This window comes from Capra hircus, chromosome 15, assembly GCF_001704415.2.
Source record: "Capra hircus breed San Clemente chromosome 15, ASM170441v1, whole genome shotgun sequence".
Lineage (NCBI taxonomy): Eukaryota > Metazoa > Chordata > Mammalia > Artiodactyla > Bovidae > Capra > Capra hircus.
In genome coordinates this window covers 18,740,925-18,760,819 of record NC_030822.1, presented here as the reverse complement: position 1 = coordinate 18,760,819, position 19,895 = coordinate 18,740,925, and the positions used below count along the sequence as shown (strand labels likewise).

Sequence of the window (19,895 nt, the reverse complement as noted above, 5' to 3'; positions counted from 1 at the left end):
AGCTGCTCTACCCCGGGAGCGTCTGTGAGGTTAGAGTGTGCCCTGCACAGGCTGCAGCATCCTCACAGCCTGGGTCTGCATCTTATGTACAAGCACCAAGGATGATAAACGGGCGGTGCCAAGGGCCTCAGGAAGACAGAGGCCTGAACAATTCATCATTGTGCGTCTCGGTGTTCCCACGTGGGCCTCTGAGGTCTGGGGAGATGAGGGAGATAGTTTTCACCATTTTGACGTCAGTGATAGACTTCATGTTCAAATGTGGCTAAGAATTTTCTTAACTTCTGATGTTTTGCCATGTTAGTGATCTGCTTCAGGGCTTCCTTGATGCTCAGTGGATAAAGAATCTGCCTGCAATGAAGAAGACGCAGGAGATGTGGGTTTGATCCCTGGGTTGGGAAGATCCCCTGGAGGAGGAAATGGCAACCCATTCCAATATTCTTGCCTGAAAAGTCCCACGGACAGAGGAGTCTGGCAAGCTATAGTCTGTAGGGTCGCAAAGAATCAGACATGACTGAGCACACACATTGGCATTGGCTGGACTCTTAGTTCAAGGCTAAGTTTAGCTGTTCTGGGACTGACTTAACGCAAGCTTGCTGAGCAGAAGGAGCCCTTGATACTTAACCTGTGCATGCAAGCTCGTGCCTGTTATTACCGTCGGATGCTTAGAGAGGAGTGACATCACTTTCCTGAGGCTCCATGAGAGCCATGGTTTTATTTAAACTTGGCTCAAATAAACTTGGTTTGAAATGGGTTTGTGTCGGTTGTCAGCTGAGTAGCATTTGTGTAATCACTCATTCTTGGTGCCTTGAGAAGGAAAGAACTGATTCAAGTTAACTTTTCATTATTTTGAGGGTTTCTTCTTGTTTGCTTTCACTCACTCACAACATAAGTTGATTTCTGCTCTTTGTCTTTCTTCATCCAGAAGCTCCTTAAATCTCAACCATCTAAACTACTTCCCTTTACAGTTCTTGAGATTACCAGTCCCTTTGTGGGAAACACTGTCCAAGCAGAAAGTAATTGTTTCCTCATCCCTAGAAAGGGTAGTGTTTGTAATTGTTTAGAAAGGATAGCCAGTCCGGGGCTTGTGCAGGAAGACGAAATTGCCTTTATCTCCCGCTGTAATGTGTGGGACATCGCTTTCTGTGCATTTTTGGAAGACTATTACCGTATTTTCAGCAAAGAACAATTCATGTTATAAGGAAAGGGGAGATTGGAGAATCAGTGAGAATTCATTGAGAAAAGTAAGAAATGAGTAATTTGATTAGACTAGTGTGCTTTTTTCCCCCTCCTTGAAAATAGAATTTAAACAGATGAGTACAACCTGTTTCATAGCAACCTTCCAACATGTCTGGCGCTATTTGCTGTGGTGGCTTTGTTTCTGGTCTTGCAAAGCTTTGTGTTCTTTTCAAATAACTTCCTCTGCATCTCAGGTACTGTGTTAGAATTTTTTATTTCATAGCTTGTTCTCTGTGATAGTCCAAACATGTTAATTCATGCTTCCTTTCTGCTGTCTTGAGCTCCCCTTCTCACTGTCCTTTATGCTATACTTCAGCCACGGGCCCTCATATTCCATGTCCTCTTCCTACAGCCCCATGTGCCCTTCCACAGCGCCTTCCTTCCTACCTGTATCAGTTTTCGATTGTTGACTAACTACCACAAACTTTACAGCTTAAAACAACACACATTTATGATCTCACAGCTTCCGTGGATCACGAGTTGAGCACAGCTTATCTGGGTCCTTTGTACAAGGTCTCTTAAGGCTACCATCATGGTGTCAACCAGGCTGTATTCTCATCCAGAGGCTTGGCTGGGGAAGAATCCACTTCCAAGTTCACCCAGGTTGGCAGAGTTCATTTCCTTGTGGCCGCCAGATTGAAGGCCCTGGATTTTTGCTGGCTGTCAGCTGGAGGCCACTCTCAGTTCTGAGATGCCACCTGTAGTTCCTAGAGACTGCCTGCATTCCACCCTTAGCTCTTTGCTACACTGGCTTTCTCAGTGCGTACATCTGAGCTAAGTTGCTTCAGTTGTGTTCGAGTCTTTGCGATCCTATGGACTGTGGCCTGCCAGGCTCCTCTGTCCATGGGCTTCTCCAGGTAAGAATAATGGAGAGGGTTGCCATACCCTCCTCCAGGGGATCTTCCTGACCCAGAGATTGAACATGCAGCTCCTGCATTGGCAATTGGGCTCTTTACCACTAGCATCACCTGGGAAGCCTGGCTTTCTCAGTATGACCCCTAATTCGTCAGGCCATCAAGGAGAGGGAGTCTGCTAGCAAGATATAATCGTATGGCTTCGCTGGTGGCTTAGTGGTCAAGAATCTGCCGGCTAACACAGGGGATGTGGGTTCGATCCCTGGGTGGGGAATATCCCCTGGAGGAGGGCATGGCAACCCACTCTAATTTTCTTGCCTGGGAGATTCCATGGACAGAGAAGCCTGGCGGGCTACAGTCCCTGGGGTTGCAAAGAGTTGGACATGACTTACGGACTAAACAATGACAGCAAGAATGAAATCACAAGGGTGACAGCCTGTCACCTTTGCCATAGTCTCTTGGTTAGAAGCATGTCACAGGTTCTGCTCATGTGCCAGGAGAAGGGTCACACGAAAGCATGACCACCAAGAGAGAGGGAGCAAGGGGCTGCCTTAGAGCCTGTGCAGCTCACTACCTCTACCAGTCTCCTGCTTCACTTCCTTCTTTTGAGTGTGTTTCAATCTCTCTGTAATTTGGTTTTGCCTTACTTCTAATTTACTTTTCCTTCTTCTAAATATATACCACCTACCTCTCATTCCCCCCTCAAAATTTTTCTTCCCTTCTTCTCCTTCAATGATGCCTCTTTAATTAATACAGAAATATTTTTATTAGCATAGACAAAGTTCTAAAGTCTTGTGTATAAAGCAGAAGGCGATGACCCAGAGAGATGTTATGGGGAGGGAGGTGGGAGGGGGGTTCATGTTTGGGAACGCATGTACACCCGTGGTGGATTCAAGTCAATGTATGGCAAAACCAATACAGTATTGTAAAGTAAAATAAAGTAAAAATAAAAATTAAAAAAACAAACAAACAAAAAATAAAGCAGAAGGCTTCTTAACTATTTTTTGGCTTCTGAATCCTTTTAAGAATCATAGTGACTCACTCCCAGAAGTGAGGGACACAGCACTGTCCTGCTTCAGTTTTTATTTCTGCACAACATTCCTCCCCAAAGTGCTCTGAAACAACTATTTTGTTGTGCTCATGGTTTCAGGAATTCAGAGCACAGTGAGGATGACTTGTCTCTGCTTTTTGATGCCTGGGGCCTCTGTAGGGAAGATTCAAACAACCATGGTGATTCTGATGGTTGGGGGCGAGAATTATCCGGAGCCTTTTTCATTCACTTGTCTGTCCATGGGCTGAGATGACTGGGAAGCTTGGGCTTAGCTGGGACTGTTGACTGGAGTACTTACAGGGTTGGATCTCTCCACAGGGCTTGGGCTGCTCATAGAGCGGTGTCCGGGTTCCAGGAGGAACAGTAAAGGAGGATATGAAGGGGAACATTCCAAAGGCCAAGCTGCTTTTTATGATGTTAGCTTCAGAAGTCTCATGGCATTTCTTCTGTCACACTCTAATTGGTGGAACAGTCTCAAGTCCAAAGGGACGTAGACTCTACCTCTCAATGAGAGGCATATAGGAGAATTTGCAGCCATTAGAAAAAAAAATTACCACAAACACACATATTTAAAAAAATATATTGTCCTGAACTCTGAGACTTGAAAGGGATCCAGGAGGATTATCCATTTCAGTCTCCCACTGTGGCTTAGCTTCTCTTTAAAACTTTTCTGTCATTGTATACCTGGACCACAACAGTCATTTCCTTATTGGTCTCCCGTCGGCCACTCTCGCCTTGTGCGGTGCAGTCTGTTCTTCACCCTGTAACCAGAAAGATTGTCCTGAAACACATTTGCTCCTGTACACCCCCCACCTTCACCTCTGTTCCTTCGCACTCATCTTTGAACTGATGTCTGTGACACTCTGATGGTTGGTCCTCAACTACCTCTTCAGCCTTATCTTGTGGCATGCCCACTCGTCTTCTCCTTGATGTCACTATGGTTACTTTGTTTTCAGTTCCTTATACTATTTATGCATCTTCCTGCAACAAGGTTTCTGCAAATGCTCGTCTCTACGTGGAATGTTTTTCCCTACCCTCATGTCTTGATTAACTTCTACTTATTCTTTGGATCTTGCCTTGATAGGTACTTTCTCAGTGATGTGCTTTCTGACCTCCCCCATCAGGTCACATCTTCTTATTGCCTGCTCTTAAGGACCATGCATCTTTGATCTGTAACATGTATCATTTTTATATTTGTGAGAATATTTGATTTAACTCCTTATCTCCCATAAGACTGCTATGTCCATGAAGCCAGAGATCATGTATGTTTTTCATTATTTGTCTTTATGCCTTACATACAGACATTATAAATATTTTTCTTAAGTATGAAATATTTTTTTATTTTAGGAGTGAAAAAATTTAATGCAGTCTAAGAATTTATCATTTTCTTGCTAGCCTACATTCCTATTGTAGTTCTTAATGAACTCCAGTCAACCCTACCTACAGGTAACATAAGCTATCCTTAAAGGAAACCTCCCACATTCTGTTCTTATCCAGGTAATATGTGTATTAAAAGCAAGCCTTTATATTTAATCTTAATTTGTGTCTTCCTTCAATAATAATTTCAGTTAGTTGACATGTCTTTGAAGTATTTCTCTGGAATTCTTCATATAATTTATTCTTTTGAATTTGCTATCATTTGCTAATTCAATGAGCATGTTTTCTTCTTTAGCTTTATGTATATCATTGGGTTTTTTTGAGTAATCAACTTCTGAGGTCAAATATGTTTGAGAAATAAACATATTTCAGAAGTTAAATATGCTTGATCAATTTTGGCCAAAGTTTAATTAAACTGTCCAACATCAATTTGTTGAATTTTTGCTACATCCTAGGTGCTCTTTTGTTTTCTGGATGATGGGACTCAGCCTTTATTTAAATGTTAATGTACATGGGAGTATGCCCATCTAAGTTCCAAATCCACTCTGATACCAGTTTCTGAATAGGTTAGAGTAAGTTAGGTTATGCTACTGTAATAAACAACTCCAAAATTTCAGTGATTTAAAAGAGCAAAAGCTTATTTTTTGCTCATGCTACCTGTATAAACTTTTACAAAGGCAGAGGGCCTTTGCTTATTATGGTCCCTAAGGGATGTTGGGACACTCTGTTTTGTGAAGGATAGCTTGGGAAACACTGGATTCTAGTCTATAAACAGCAAGGTTTGGCAGAGGCAAGTCCACTAGAGACTGTTTCCTTATTTTAGCCTCCTTTGGTTGTGCATTTCAGTTAATTACAAATCCCCTTGTATTCATCCTCTGACACCCACTTCCCCTTCCTGCTTGTAAGATTTTTATGAAAGAGTTTGCAAAAACTCTTTCTGAAAGCAGAAACTACTCTGCGTGTTGCATCCTATTTGACTTAGAAGGGTACTTGCTTGTAACCAGTTTAATTTGGTGTGACTTTTGAATCTGTGAGTTGAGCCCCTGGTTGAATTTATTTCAATGAGAGTACAAAAGAAGAAATCCTACATAGATTTCACCTGACATGCAAGTAATAAAAATGTATTCTAAAGTGTTATTGGAAAATACCAAAATGGACAAACTACACTAGAAGGATGTTCTATTCACTCATGTAAGTACCACCTACGTGCATAGCCAGACAAGACCACATGACGTGTGAACCTGAGTCTGTCTAGGAGGTAAGCATCATGAACAGAAGGACTGAGACATGGCAGGAGCATCAGCCTTCCAGGGAAAATTGCAACTAATTTTATTTCCTTAGGCTGAGCGCAGTAACAGAAACACCATTTCCATAGCAAACCGTGAGACAGTTCCCAAGGAGTGCTGTTATCTTAATGAAATGCTGTGTAGACTTTTTGGTCCTGTAGCTGTATATGCATTTGCCAGTTATTTCTGTATAAAGGGAGGAAGCTTTGGGTCCAGCACAAAGGAAGTTTTAGAGATTCTGATCTCATAATAAGGAGACACAGAGGCTAAGTTTGCCCTTTGTCCTGAAACTGTTTCCCTCTTAAAAAATGAAACTGAGTATTTCAGCAGATCATCACTGTTTAGCTTTTGTGGCTCAGTATATTTCATTTTCTAAAAGCTCAGATATTTAAAGGTTTCGGCTTTGGTTGTTAGGTTTTCTGGTGGCAGGATAGAGTGGAGCTGGAGTGAAGACTAGAACTGGTTTGGAGAGGCAGTCAGGGAGAAGACGCTGCAGTGGGAGTGAGCAAGCCTCACGTCTGGGCTGCTTCTGTCTCTGATGGGTTAAGTGGTTTCCGCCAATGGTGTCCCCTCTCTGGGCCATAGTGTCCTCTTTTGTTAAGCAAATAAGCAAACAAAAACACAGGGACTTAGATCCTGTCGTGACCATTCTAATGACTGCTCACTTGTTTAGTGATTTTTTTTTTTTTTTAGTGTTTGTTTAGTGCTTTTCTTTTTGGGGAGCCCTTCCTTCCACCTCCATGACACCCTGTGTTCCTTCCAGTCGCCCCATGGGGCAGTTGGAGTGTGCTTGTTGCCTTTACTCTTGCAACAACAGTCCACAGATACACACAACAGTTGCGGGTGGCTGGAGGGTACACACAAGCCCAGTTCTTCTGACTTCAGCTCTTGGTTTGTCTGCTTCTACCAGATGGGTGTAACTTTAAACAAAACTTTATTGGCTGTGTTGGGTGTTCATTGCTGCACGTGGGCTTTCTCTAGTTAGGGCGAGCAGGGCCTAACTTGTGATGCCTCTCGTTGCAGAAGCTTCTCCTTGCGGAGAACAGGCTCTAGGCACAAGAGCTTCAGTAGTTGTGGCACATGGGCTTAGTTGCCCTGTGACATGTGGGATCTTCCCGGACCAGGGACCAAACCCCTGTCGCCTGCATTGGCAGGCGGATTCTTAACCACTGAACCACGAGGGAAATCCCTGAGTCTAACGTTTTTTTGGCCAATAGTGTAGAAAGCTCTAGGAGTACCTCCTCTTTGTCAGCACCATTGGCACTGCTGTGGAAAGGGGATCAGAGAGGATCCTCAAGCAGGAGGTCCTCCCAAGCGTGGAATTCCCAGCTTCCTGATTGGTTGTTTCTTCGCCTCCTTTCCCGTGGAGTCACATTTCATGCCCTGTCTCCTCGCCTTTCCGCCTGCAGTTTTGCACATTAGCGCTGACAGTTCTGGTTTCTCTGCAGGTGCTGGTAGTGACACCAGGCCTTGTGAGAGCTGTCTGTGGTCCTGGGTGGGATATGAACAGTTTTTCTCTTGGAAATAGCCTAATTTGAAGGAAATCCCCTTTGCTGTTTGACATGGTGTGAACCATCAGGAATCCTTTTAAATCCACAAGATATTAATAAATCTGTCTCCTGGGTGCTATCTCTCCAAACTCAGGCAACCTCAGTTGTTGCTCTTGAAATGCCCTAAGAATAAAAGATCTGCATTTAGACACACAGTCCTTCCCTTTTGCACTGAGGATTCTTGGATGAGGTTTATTTTGGTGTCCTTGGCCATGGCAGGGAGCCATGTTCAGCTTTGGTTTTCTAGGCTGTGAGTTTCACAGTCCAACCCTTGTCAGTGGAACAGATTTAAAACACACAAATATCCTCCACATCTTTGCTTAAGCATCACTTCATCAGTGGCTATCTCTCACCCACGCTACCATGTAGGTTAGCTGCAGCATCGGCCTATCTGTAATGACCTAAGTTATCATTTGGATGTGTTTAATGAGTCTTAATGAATGTTTAATGGCGTGGAAGGTCTGTGAGGTCCAAGGGGTACTTCTCTTGCCTACCCTTCTCTCCAGGACCTATGGTTAGCCAAGTCCTGATGGCACGATATTTCATTTCACAGGAAAGGACAACCAGCAGATAGCTGTCACCCCGACCCCGGAGTCATCTCCTCATGGGAGGCTGTTACCGATTTCACCAACATGGCCTTTCTCCGAAGTCCAGTCTTCCTCAGCAGTGGACAGAATGAAGCCTGGGCCCGGACCATCCCCTGACAACACGAGCTGGCCGCAGTCTGCCTGGACGGCCCTACCCAAGACACACCGCCGAGCTCGGGCCCACGGGGACTTCTCTCCTCCCCAAGACAGCGCACGCAGCGCCTCCCTCGAGCCATCCAAGGATTCCACCGAGACCCTGGTCCAGCCCAGACCTCCAGTGGGGAGAGAAGCGGCCGCCGCGTCAGGTTTGCCTCACGCCCGCATGCCGCCCCCACTCCCCACCCTCCCGCCAGGGACGCCCTTCACCGCTGGCCTCCCGTTGCGGCCGCCGCGGGTAGGGACTCCTTCCATCTCAGAACTACATCCCCCGAGGGCAGACGCTCTCCTCTCATCTTCATCTTCTGCATTGGCTCCCGACTCACCTCATTCCATCATCTTTTCTAAGGCAGCAGAGCGACCCACCAAAGTACCTTTATTCCCCCACACGGCTCCAACTGACTCCTCCTCAAGTCAGAGCATAGCGAATCCCCTAAACCCATTTGCTGAGGAAATGAACCACGCTCCATCCAGAAATGCCCAGGATTTAATAGGCATCCCTCATCTAGGTTTTTCTGGAGCCTCCAGCCCAGCAGGGGGTCCTCACTCAGCGGACTCCCCCGCACCCGAATTTCTGAGCTCCGTGGCAGACCTGGCCCCTTTGTCTCCTGCTCCCCCAGCCTCTGGAAGTCTTCTTCAGCTTCATGGTGGAAGGCCCTCACTGTTGACGTTGGAAGTGGCTCCAAGTCTTGCATCCACCCAGCCAACTGAAGCTGAGGTGGCTGAAGGAGCACATAATGGGGTGTCTCTGCCAACCTTGAAGAGTGCAGCAACCCATGAGGCTGCGTCCTCACTGGTCCAGACTGCAGAGTCAGTGGCAGTGCGAATGACCAGCCTGGAGGCAACCCGTGCTCCAGCAAAGAACTCTGCTTACCCCCTGCGTGTGTCAGCAACCCCAGAGAATTCCAAAGGGCCCACTCTTTCAGCAGAACACAAATCTTCTCCTTTGGTGCCTTCTCCTCTGCCTCTCACTACAGCTGGCCAAGGACAACAAGGTCCTTCTGGGGCAGTTCCCACATCCCCATCAAATGGCACAACAGCAGGCTTCCCCTCCACGCCTGCCCCGCTCCAGCTGGCACAGAGTCATGTCTCTCCATCCGCTGTGCCCCAAGTGCCAACTCCTCAAGAAGCAGGTGGTGATGGGTCCCCTCCCACAGCAGCTGCAGACCTCCTCCTCTTAAGCACATTTCCTCATCGTCCTTCCATGACCTGGACATTTCCCCTGCAGAAGGAAGGTAACATGGCAGCTGTTTTAAAGAAAAACGAAAAGGCAAATTTGACAGTTGCTCTCCAGACCCTTCTGAGTAAAGAGAGTCTAAGTCTTCATGCTGTAGGTGGATTCACCTCTGATTTCAGCACTGATCATGTCTCTACAGACATGACACCACCAGGATCCAGCCTCCTTCCTTCTGAATTACCTCCATCTTCCATCCCCTTCGCACGAGCTACCCAGACTGTGTCCCCATCTCGAAGTTTTTCCAGGACCAAGCCAGTGACTTACGCAGCTGTGACAGACCATTCTGAGTTGCCAGTTTTGGCTTCCAAACAGGTGACAGCTTTTCCCTCCTCCAGTGAGGTCTATGATTTCTCAACAATGGGAGGCATGAGGAAGCCAGCAACCACAGATGTTTTCTGGAGTTCTGTTGCAGCAGAAGCTGAGTCCCTTTCCACAGAACCCATGATGTCTAGCTGGCTGCAGCAAACAAATTATGATGTAAATGGGCACACAGTTAACTCCACAAGTTGGGAAACTCACCCAGCTCCAGCCACTTCTCCTGGTGGGTTAAATTCCACTGCCAATACAATAAAATCTCAGGACTTCAAAGATAATGTTGGGCATTCAGTGACTGTGGAAGGTTTTAGCATCCAGGATCCAGGGTCTGGTCTGAGCACCAACCAGTCCATCCAACAGTCAGATGTTACGGTTGGAAACCATATAGACTTCTTGTCCATAAACACTAACAACTACACCAGAGACGTCCAAACAGCTGAGATTGGAGATTACCCACATATAAGCCAACAAGCTGTGTCTCATCCCCATCTACAGTCACCTGCCCATCCAACACACCCACTTGTGCTGAGCTCTCCAAGTCTGACTTCCACAGCTCGCTTGCCAGAAATGCTTTCAGATGAAGTGGATACAAGTTTTCAAATTGCCGATGACATCTATCCATCTCCGGTGATAAATGCTTCCCCACCATTCCAGGATATCCTGAGATTTCACTCTCCTGCTGAATCGCCTGCTCTGTCAACCAGTGCCTTATTCAGGACCCCATCCAAAGCACCGTGGGTTTCTCAGCACCCCGAGAAATGGACAGGTGCAACCACTAATGCAGGTAGTTTGTTTCCTGGTCCCTCCCAAGATAGGAGTGTGACTGCTTCTGGGGCCAAAGCATCTTTAGGCTCAACACAAATACTTAGCTTTGCTCCAAAGGAGCAGATACACCTGATTTTAGGATGATGAATGAGTTATTAGTCCAGATAGTCATGCCCTTGATTTTTTGGAAAGTATTCAGAATTTAAGTGTCCTCATTTCCACCCATAGCTTTGCTTTAAGTGGCATTCTCATTATGGTTAATCGACTTAATGAACCTAAAGCCATTTTGCCTAAATTCCAGAGCTCAGAGACCTGTAACCCCAACAAACCCATAAGTGACATCCATTCATCCCCACAAGTGGTGTGTGCATTCCGTGCCAATGACAGACTTTGCTTTTTCTCTTTGCAGTGGACTCCTCAGTGGTGCCCAAGGCAGAGCCGACAGCAGCAGCAGCAGCAACCACATTGTTTCTTCGGAAATCAAGTCCACTGGTGCTGTCTGCAGCCCTGGTTGCTAAGGGCACCGGCAGCAGCCCTTCGGCCATGGCCTCGGGATTAGCCAAGAGCAGCTGGACCACTGCTCTAGCTAAAAACATCACGAGCAGTGCAGCATCTGGCCCCAAAGCAACACCAGGGGTGGCTCATCCAGCCTTCTCGTTCACGCCGACCTACATGTTTGCAAGAACAGCACACACCATGAGCACTCACACAGCCATGCAAGGGAACACGGGCGCTACCTCTGGCCTGTTATCCACAACACACCTCCCCAGGAAACCACAAGCCATGCACACGGGCTTCCCGAACCCCACCAACCCAGACCTGCCCAGGGTGTCCACCACTCGCCCGCTGACCATCACAGCAGCCTTGACGTCCATCACCGCGCCAGTGAGGGCCACCCGGATGCCGCCTTCATCAGCAGAAAACACGGATGCCGCTCTTCCCGCTGTGTCCACTGCCGTGGTCACAGCTGGCAAGACGGCGTCCAACCTGGAGTGTCAGATGTCCAGTAAGCTCCTGGTGAAGACAGGTAAGGTTTCACTGCCCTGATTTGATGTGAAAGCCGCAAGTGCGTTCTGGCCTCAGAGATGTAGCAGAATTCTTAGATTTCTTTGAGATCAGTGGTTCTCAACCAGTCCCTGCTGCCACGTCTGGAGATGTTTTGGAGTGTCTATATCTTGGAGGGTAGGAAAGGTGTTTCAGGCATCTAGAGTGTTAAGAGACCAGGGATGCTGCTAAACGTTCCTATAGTGCACAGGATGGTCAGGCAACAGAATAATCCAGCCCAAAACATCCAAAGTGCTGAGGCTGAGAAGTCCTGTTCTTCATTAAGTGATGGAGAAGAATCTCCTCTATCATGTGGAGAGTATGACACGGAATCTAGCCCTGGGATCCATCCTGGTATCAGAGGCCTCCTGAAACCAGTTCCACTAGGGAGTCTGAAAAAGCAAAGGTACACCAAAATTTGCCTGTAGAGTATATCTGCAGGCAAACCTTGATGATGCGATGCCTACAGTGATGTCTCACATGTGTGAATGCTGTGATTAGTAAAATACACAATCACAGGAAGGGCAAGAGGACTCAGAAGGACTCTCATGTGTCTTCTCAACCATCGGATACTAAAAGTACAGCTATGGTACTCTATGTTGGCGCCTGAATTTTCTTCTCATGTTAAAAAGGAGACCTTCTTGAAAAAGTCGGGGTGGTAGATGCTGGTTTTTCAGCCCCCACCTCTGAGTTGCAGCAAATGGGCCAAGAAGGCACACAATGCTTTTAATAGTTTGGTAGTGTCTGCTATAAAAAGCATTAGAAACATTATTTGAAAGAGCATGCCAGTGTTGAATGCTCATGTCCCGCCTTTCTCTTCACCCCACAAGGAATTAAATGAAATTATTTCTTGAGACAGATCCTATTCTAAAATGGGAAAATGTGAAGCTAGGCATAGCAGAAAGCACAGTATCTTTTTCAATTTCTCAAGAAATTGTACCATCTGGTTTTCCCCTCCCCCTGCCCCCGCCCTCCAGATCTCTGCCTCCCTCTCTGAGTGGCAGGCAACCCCAGCCTCCTTGATGCAGAAGTCTGGAACATTCTCCACTCCCTGTTCTTCACAGCCCCGCCTCACCCCAGCCACACCCAGTTGGTTCCTTCCTGTTCTGCCTCCTGAATACCTCTTCCCTCCACCCCCACAGCCCCTTCCCTGGTTCCTATCACTCACCTACATTCTGCAACAGCGGCCAGATTTCTCTGTCTGCCTTCAGACTGCCCCACCCTTCCAATCTCTTCTCCAGTCTGCAGTCAAGGGAACCTTCTAAAGTGCATACCTTTGCTTAAACCCCTTCCTTTCCCACTGCCCTCAGGACCAGGCCTGGACTTGTAGACTGAAGTGTTCACTTCTGTCCCCTGTGCCTTTGCACTTGGTCTTCCCTCTGTTGGGAGGGGCCAGGGCAGTCCCTCTGGCCTTGGCCCAGCTCACGCCCATCATCCTCTAAGACTTCATGGAAGCATCAGTTCCTCCTGGAAACCTCCCCTGATCCCCACTCCCTCGCCCCAGTCAGGGCCGGATGCTTCTCCAAGGGCCTCCAACTACCTCCTAGGCTTCCCTTCAGGGAGCACCTGTCATGTTCCATCACAAATGCCTCTTCTCCATGCCAGGTATCTGGGAAGTCAAGCAAACAGGACATCCTGCTTGTGGGGTGGGGACTGCCCCTCCTGATGCAGGGTTGATTTAGGCTGTTTTAGGATGCAGGGCCTGCCCTTAAGGAGGCACTCAGGGATGCTGTTGCAGGAATATCCTTGCATGCAGACCAGTCAGAGGCAGGCACATTGGCTTTAGCCTGGCTTTCAGAGTTAGAGGCGGTGACGGTCAGAAGTGAAGTGCCACTAGTGTGCTAGCCATCTCTCCACCAGGGCCACCCAAATGGCTGGGCCTTCTTCCTTTAGGACGTAAGCAGGACCAACAGAGCTGCCGCTCCAGCTATGCTAAATGGGAAAATTGTGAAACTAGGAAATTATACCATCTGGTTTTCAGTTGGCCCTGTGCCCACCAGCTTTGCTCAGAACCTGCAGGGGGTACTGGGTGGCTGGGGAGGAGCAGAGGCGCATGAATTAGGTAGGAGGTTGGCTGCCTCCTGCTGATGCTGTGCTTCTCTTTCACCCCACAGTTCTCTTTCTGACCCAAAGGAGGATGCAGATCAGTGAGACCTTGAAGCTCAATATAGCCAAAGGGCTCACACAGGCCTTGCGGAAGGCCTTCCACCAGAATGACGTCTTGGCTCACGTAAGCCCCCTGTTCTTGTAACCAGCCTCATCCAGCCACGTCTTCTTTTTGGGTCCAGAGCCTGTTTACATTGTTGCTCTCCTCCCTGGGCACCATCACCACCACAGAAGTAGAATCTTTCATCATGCATCCTTTTGGCAAATAGCTAATGTGTGGTAGCAGGAGAAGGAGGTCAAATTTTGAGATAGAAAATTGAGGATAATTGTGTCTAGTTTTGGGGTTGTTTTTTTAAAGCCTGGATGTACTTTATAAAAATTGCCCCATTATCCTGTTATTTGGGGAAAGTATTTAACTGTGTCAGTGTAATTTTGCAGAAATCATCCACTGCTTTTTCTTTCATCTTCCTCACCATTGTAAACAGTTGGCGATTTATTTCTGGACATTTAAAAATTACTCTGACTTGTAAATTGAGTCCGACTTTGCTTAAATTGAGAGCAACAGACAAGGAAGTAGGCATTTTTTTTTTCTCTCCAAACACTTTCATGCCAAGTACTGTTTAACAACCACCAACTGATTTTGATGGCATATCCAAGTGATGGAAGTCTTGGTCTACTCCCTTTTGGTTTGATTCCAAGTTTTAAGCAGTACATGTGATGGGCAGTCAGTGGACAGCCCTTTATATCACTTAAAAATATTGCTCCAGCTTTCTGCTCTGATGCTTTGCACAGCTGCACTCAAATTAGTGGTCCTTCCCCACCACCACACCATGGACTAGGAAGGAGATTGGGTACAGTTTATTCATCATTGTTAATCTCTTTTATATTGTTCTGAAAAGAAGAAGAGGCAATGCTCCCCACAAGAGACATCTGTGGTTTCTGCACCAGAAACTTTATTTGAAAGTTGAAAATGTGAATGTTTCCCTGTGGTTACCTGAGACAGTTTTCATTAAACTTTGGTTGTTTGCAAATTAGCCTCACAGTTTTTGCTCTTTGTTGTGTATCATCTCAGACTGCTGTGAGAATTAGTATGTAGTAGTTATTTTTAAATCAGTTTTTATTTTAAAAACACATTTAAGATTGGGATTGTCATATACGCACTACTTTATATAAGATGGATAACTAATAAAGACCTACTATATAGTGTAGGGAACTCTATTCAATACTCTGTAATGACCTATATGGGGAAAGAATCTAGAAAGGAGTGGATAAATGGATATGTATAACTGATTCACTGTACTGTACTGCAGAAACTAACACAACACTTTGAACTGACTATGGTTCAATAAAAATTTAAAGAAAACACTGAAACATATTTCTTTCGAGAGGATGTTTGATAGTATCACCATGAATAGAAGTCAGGATCATTTGCAGCAAATAGAAGGTAATGATAAAAATGAAATAAGGGAGTTTCCTGATGGTCTAGTGGTTAGGATTTGGCGCCTTTACCTTCATGGCCCAGTTTCAATCCCTGGTCAGGGAACTGAGATCCTACAAGCTGCATGGGATGGCCAAAATTTAAAAATAAAAATGAAAATAGTGGAGACAGCCTGTTAAATTCAAGCTAGATATTACTGCTTACAGAAGGCATTAAAGCTGGGGCCTGGCATCCCTTTGTTTGTTTAAAAATTTGATTAGCAAGGATTAGAGAGGTGTTAGAAGTCAACTGTCCTCAAACTGAGACTTGCTTCTTGAGATATTAATATTAGGAGGATGAGATGGGAGTCACCTTCTTTCTGGGTGAATTGGTGGTATTTGGTGCTGAGTCCGTGTTCCATCCAGAAATACCTCTTTTCCCACCTAATGTCACCTTGAACACCAGCTTCAAGTGACGAGGTGCTGAGGAGCACAATGTGGAGGAAGCAAAGGACACCCAGCCTCCTGCAAAGTCAGTTGTCTTGGTTTCTTTGGCAAAAAACTTGACACCCCTAATCGAGATGGAAGAATAAGGGGAGGGAAGGCAGTGTTCAAACACCCTGAACTGTTGGTATCAAACACGAGGAAAGCAAAACAAAATCAGAATAAGGTCAAAAGCCTCAAAACTCTTCCAGTTGGGTGAGAAAGAGCTCAGATCATCAGCATCCCTTAGGACTCCTTTGCTGTAAGAGAAATTCTCCATGGCCCCGTCTTGCCTTGGTCGTGACCCAGTTACAAGCCAAGAATGGAGTTAAATCTGAACAGCTCTTCTGTCAGCTTCTTCTCTCACCTCATTTACTACCTGGCCCTTGTCTGGAAGGGGTCTGAACTTAATCTATCATTTCTGCCTTTTAATGTTTATGTTGTTGTTGGGCTCAGTCACTCAGCCGTGTCCAGCTCTTTGCAACCCCATGGACCGTAGCCCACCAGGCTTCTCTGTCCGTGGGATTTTCTAGGCAAGAGGACCGGAGTGGGTGCCATTTCCTGTTCCAGGAGATCTTCCCGACCCAGGAGTTGAACCCATGTCTCCTGCAGCTCCTGTATTGCAGGTGGATTCTTTACCCACTGAGCCATTAGGGAAGCCCCTTTAATGTTTATAAATGATGAGAAATATGGTACAGCCACTTTTCCCAGCATTCCTACCCCAGGAAATCTCTTTCGCCTGCTGTCTCCTGCCTGCCCTCCTGGGTGATAATTGGTGCTCACAGGATTAAACTGAGGCACTTAAGGAATAAAAAAAGAAAAAAACCTACCCACAGACTTAATTCTATTTCAGAATTAAATATAGATTTAATCTTATATCCATAGGTTCAACTCAAGTTATATTTTGTTGTATTCTGATATTTTGAGACCTGCCAATCCCATCAGGTTATAGGATTGCTAGAATATTTGTCGAATGGGAGTGTCCTGTTCCCCAGCCATGCTGAGTAACCACTGTGGTTCTAAGAAACACCAGGAGAGACTTAAAGTACAGTGGAAATGAACACTAAGTTCTTTGGGTCCATTTGTCTTGTAGGTGGACCTCCTGGAACATTCTCACAACATCACTGTTGGTTATTACGCTACCAAAGGGAGGCTGGTCTACTTGCCTTCCGCAGTGAGTGAAATGCTGGGTGTTTATGGGATCAGCAACGTCACTGCGGATATGAAGCAGCACACGCCAAACTTGCAGTCTGTGGCTGTACTTGCCTCCCCGTGGATTCCCCAGCCTGCAGGCTACTTGCAGCTGAAAACAGGCAAGTAATTCAGAATAAAAGGATTCCTCTTCATTCTGGGATTGTGGGCGGTACCAGGAGGACCTGTTTGAAAACTCCATCACTGGAACTTCCCTGGTGTTCAGTGGGTAAGACTCCACACTCCCAGTGCAGAGGGTACAGGTTTGATCCCTGGTCAGGGAACTAAATCCCTCATGCCACAGCTGAAGATGCCACAACTAAGGCCTGGGGCAGCCAAATAAGAGAAAGAAAATTCCATCACTAGCTGCTCTGTCATTTCTTAGAGTCCTTGTGTACCTTCCTCCAAGGGCCTTGCTAATCTAATGTCCAAGTTCCCTGCACAGCGGCCTAAACTTTTCCAACCTGGATTCATGAGAAATATTCCTTCATAGAAGTCTTCCCAATTTATATGAGTATATAGTACTTATGAGCACCAGGTACTGTATTTTTTTTTTCCTGTATTATCAATGGATACTGAGGAGGGTTGAGTATCCTGAGCATAAAATCTGTGCTTTATGATAACATGTTCCAGATGCCCTTGAATTAGAATCTTTGAGCTTAGGTCTTAGAGTCTTTCTTTTAAATTCCCTGTTGGGACTTCCCTGGTGGTCCAGTGGTTAAGAATAAACTTGCTAATGCAGGGGTCACAGGTTCCATCCCTGGCCCGGGAGTATTCCATATGCTGTGAGGCAACTAACCCTGTGTGCCACAGCTACTGCGTCTGTGTGCTCTGCAACAAAAGCTCACCGTACCTAGAGAAAGCCTCTGCTTTCCACAACTAGAGAAAGCTCTTGTGCAGCAGTGAAGACCCAGTGCAACCTAAATAGATATTTTTTAAAATGTTTTTATGTTTTTTAAAATTCTGATCTTGTGGTTTGGAAGCCACAAGAGTAGAGGAACCATTGAAACTGAAAGACTCAAACAACTTAGTCATGTAGGTCAATTGACTTCTTTTTTTCCTTCCAAAGAAATAGAAGGCCTGATCACTCTAAAGTCATGTTGTTGTCTTAGAGCAGATGTTTCCATATGCCAGTAATTGAAATCACAAAATTCTTTGCATTGGAGGGAATCTCAGATTCGATCATGTTTTTAATTCTTCTATATTATAAATTATTTTAAGAGCCACTTCCAAAACAATGACTGTCCTTATTTGCCTGATTTCTCTGATATAAAATCATGCCGTTTTGTATCATGACTGCCATTAAGTTCAAGGAACTAAGACATAGAGCTTTGGTGAGCATTGATTTATTACTCTCATTCTAGTGCTACAGTTTGTGAGCCAGTCCGACAACATACAGTCCTGCAAATTTGCTCAGACCATGGAACAGAGGCTACAGAGGGCCTTCCAGGATGCTGAGAGGAAAGTTCTGAATACTAAAAGCAACCTGACGGTTCAGGTAAGTGGGAGTGTGCTTCAGCCTGTAGTTGACACAGGCCACCCAGAACCCAAATGTTGGCAGGAAGTGCTGTGGTTCCCCCACTTCAAAGCTGCCTTTGTACTTCGGGTATGTGAGGATATCTGGGGTTGATTATACAAGAGAGATGGTGTACCCCTGTGTACCTGCTGTGATTTGGGATTTTATGTTTATTTTCCCTTGTGAAGCTTCCTCAAGTCTTTCTAATATACTTATTTATTTTTAATGTACTAGAATATACTCTATATGTCAGATGTCTCATATAAAGTGAATCATTTCTAAATAACTAATTCACCTAAGATTTCCTTTCTGTGATTTTAATTCAGTTTATTTTCCAGGTATCCACAGGAGAAATCACCTTAGTTTAAGCACACACATCTTATATTTAGGGCTTACTGTGTGCCAGGATCTGGAGAAGGCAATGGCACCCTACTCCAGTATTCTTGCCTGGAAAATCCCATGGAGGGAGGAGCCTGGTGGGCTGCAGCCCATGGGGTCGCTAAGTGTCGGACACGACTGAGCAACTTCACTTTAACTTTTCACTTCAACTTTTCACTTCCATGCATTGGAGAAGGAAATGGCAACCCACTCCAGTGTTCTTGCCTAGAGAATCCCAGGGATGAGGGAGCCTGGTGGGCTGCCATCTATGGGGTCGCACAGAGTCGGACATGACTGAAGCGACTTAGCAGCAGCAGCACGTGCCAGGATTGTGCTAAGTGTTTTATAAAAGCTTTGCTGCATAATACTCAAGACATCCTTCTGAGGTGTTATTATCAGCATTTCACAGAGAAAGGAATGTAGAGAATGGTAAGAAACTTCCAGAATTAGGACTTGAGCCAAAGTCTGTACTCTAATCTACCATGCTTTGCTAGCACCAATGCAATGTAGAAATGGGATCCTTGATGAAATTTTCAGCAGGCATTTGACTTCTCTTCCAGGGCAGTCTCAGTACTGGTATACTGTACTTCAACTTCCTGAATTTGCAGTAGACATGCTACCAAATGTTTTTCTCAGACTCATTTTTTACATTTGTATGGACAACATCTCCCTAAAGACAGATGCTTCTTAATAATTTTCATCAAGCCCCCAAATTTCTCTGATTGTACTAACCAATCTCTCTGTTTTTACTGAACTAAAAGCCTTTGCAATTAAACCCAGTGGTTTTAAAATTGACATTTAGCTTAAATGAATTATCAGCAAAGCCAATATGATGTGGAAAGCATACAATTTAATTTGAAAGAGCAGTTGTCCCTTTCTAGATTCACCCAAAGTATATATGGAAGTATCTCATTATGATCTGGTTCATATTTGACTAAGATCTAAAAACATGTCACAGACATAAGATTTATGTAAGGAGTGTGACTCAGCTCCTTTGTGGGGGATCTTTTCCTTTCTGATTGCGTTTGTGATCCTCACAGGTACATGAGTCTTATTGGAGCTTGGCAGAGGAACATATTCTAATTATAATCAGGAAGTACAGACTTACAGAGCAGCTTCTTTTTATCAGCCAGTGGAAGGGACACCAAGATAAATAAGCTGCCCTTGGCCTTAAGAAGCCTCTCTTGTGTTGTTGTATGATAGTTGTGGCCATGAGATGAAACTTTATAAAGTAAGCAACAATCATTCCTTGGAAAAGACTACAGCAGGCAATTAGAAAATTGCATCTAAAAAGATTTTAGATGCTCCTGAATGTATCAACAGCTCTTGATATGAATGGATAATTGG

General features: G+C 45.4%; 1 protein-coding gene across 3 annotated transcripts in view; it reads left to right on the top strand.

Moving 5' to 3' along the window:
• Positions 1-19,895, top strand: part of KIAA1549L (KIAA1549 like) — a 308,458-nt gene that overhangs the window by 170,237 nt on the left and 118,326 nt on the right. For 2 of the 3 annotated variants that reach the window (XM_018059263.1, XM_018059262.1), the window contains exons 2-6: positions 7,908-8,246; positions 10,824-11,441; positions 13,573-13,688; positions 16,557-16,776; positions 18,019-18,152. In XM_018059263.1, the coding sequence (XP_017914752.1) occupies positions 7,908-8,246; positions 10,824-11,441; positions 13,573-13,688; positions 16,557-16,776; positions 18,019-18,152 (1,427 nt within the window). Of the gene's footprint in view, positions 1-7,907; positions 8,247-8,551; positions 10,416-10,823; positions 11,442-13,572; positions 13,689-16,556; positions 16,777-18,018; positions 18,153-19,895 lie in introns of those variants that run through there. The other variant, XM_005690072.3, reaches the window with a different exon arrangement.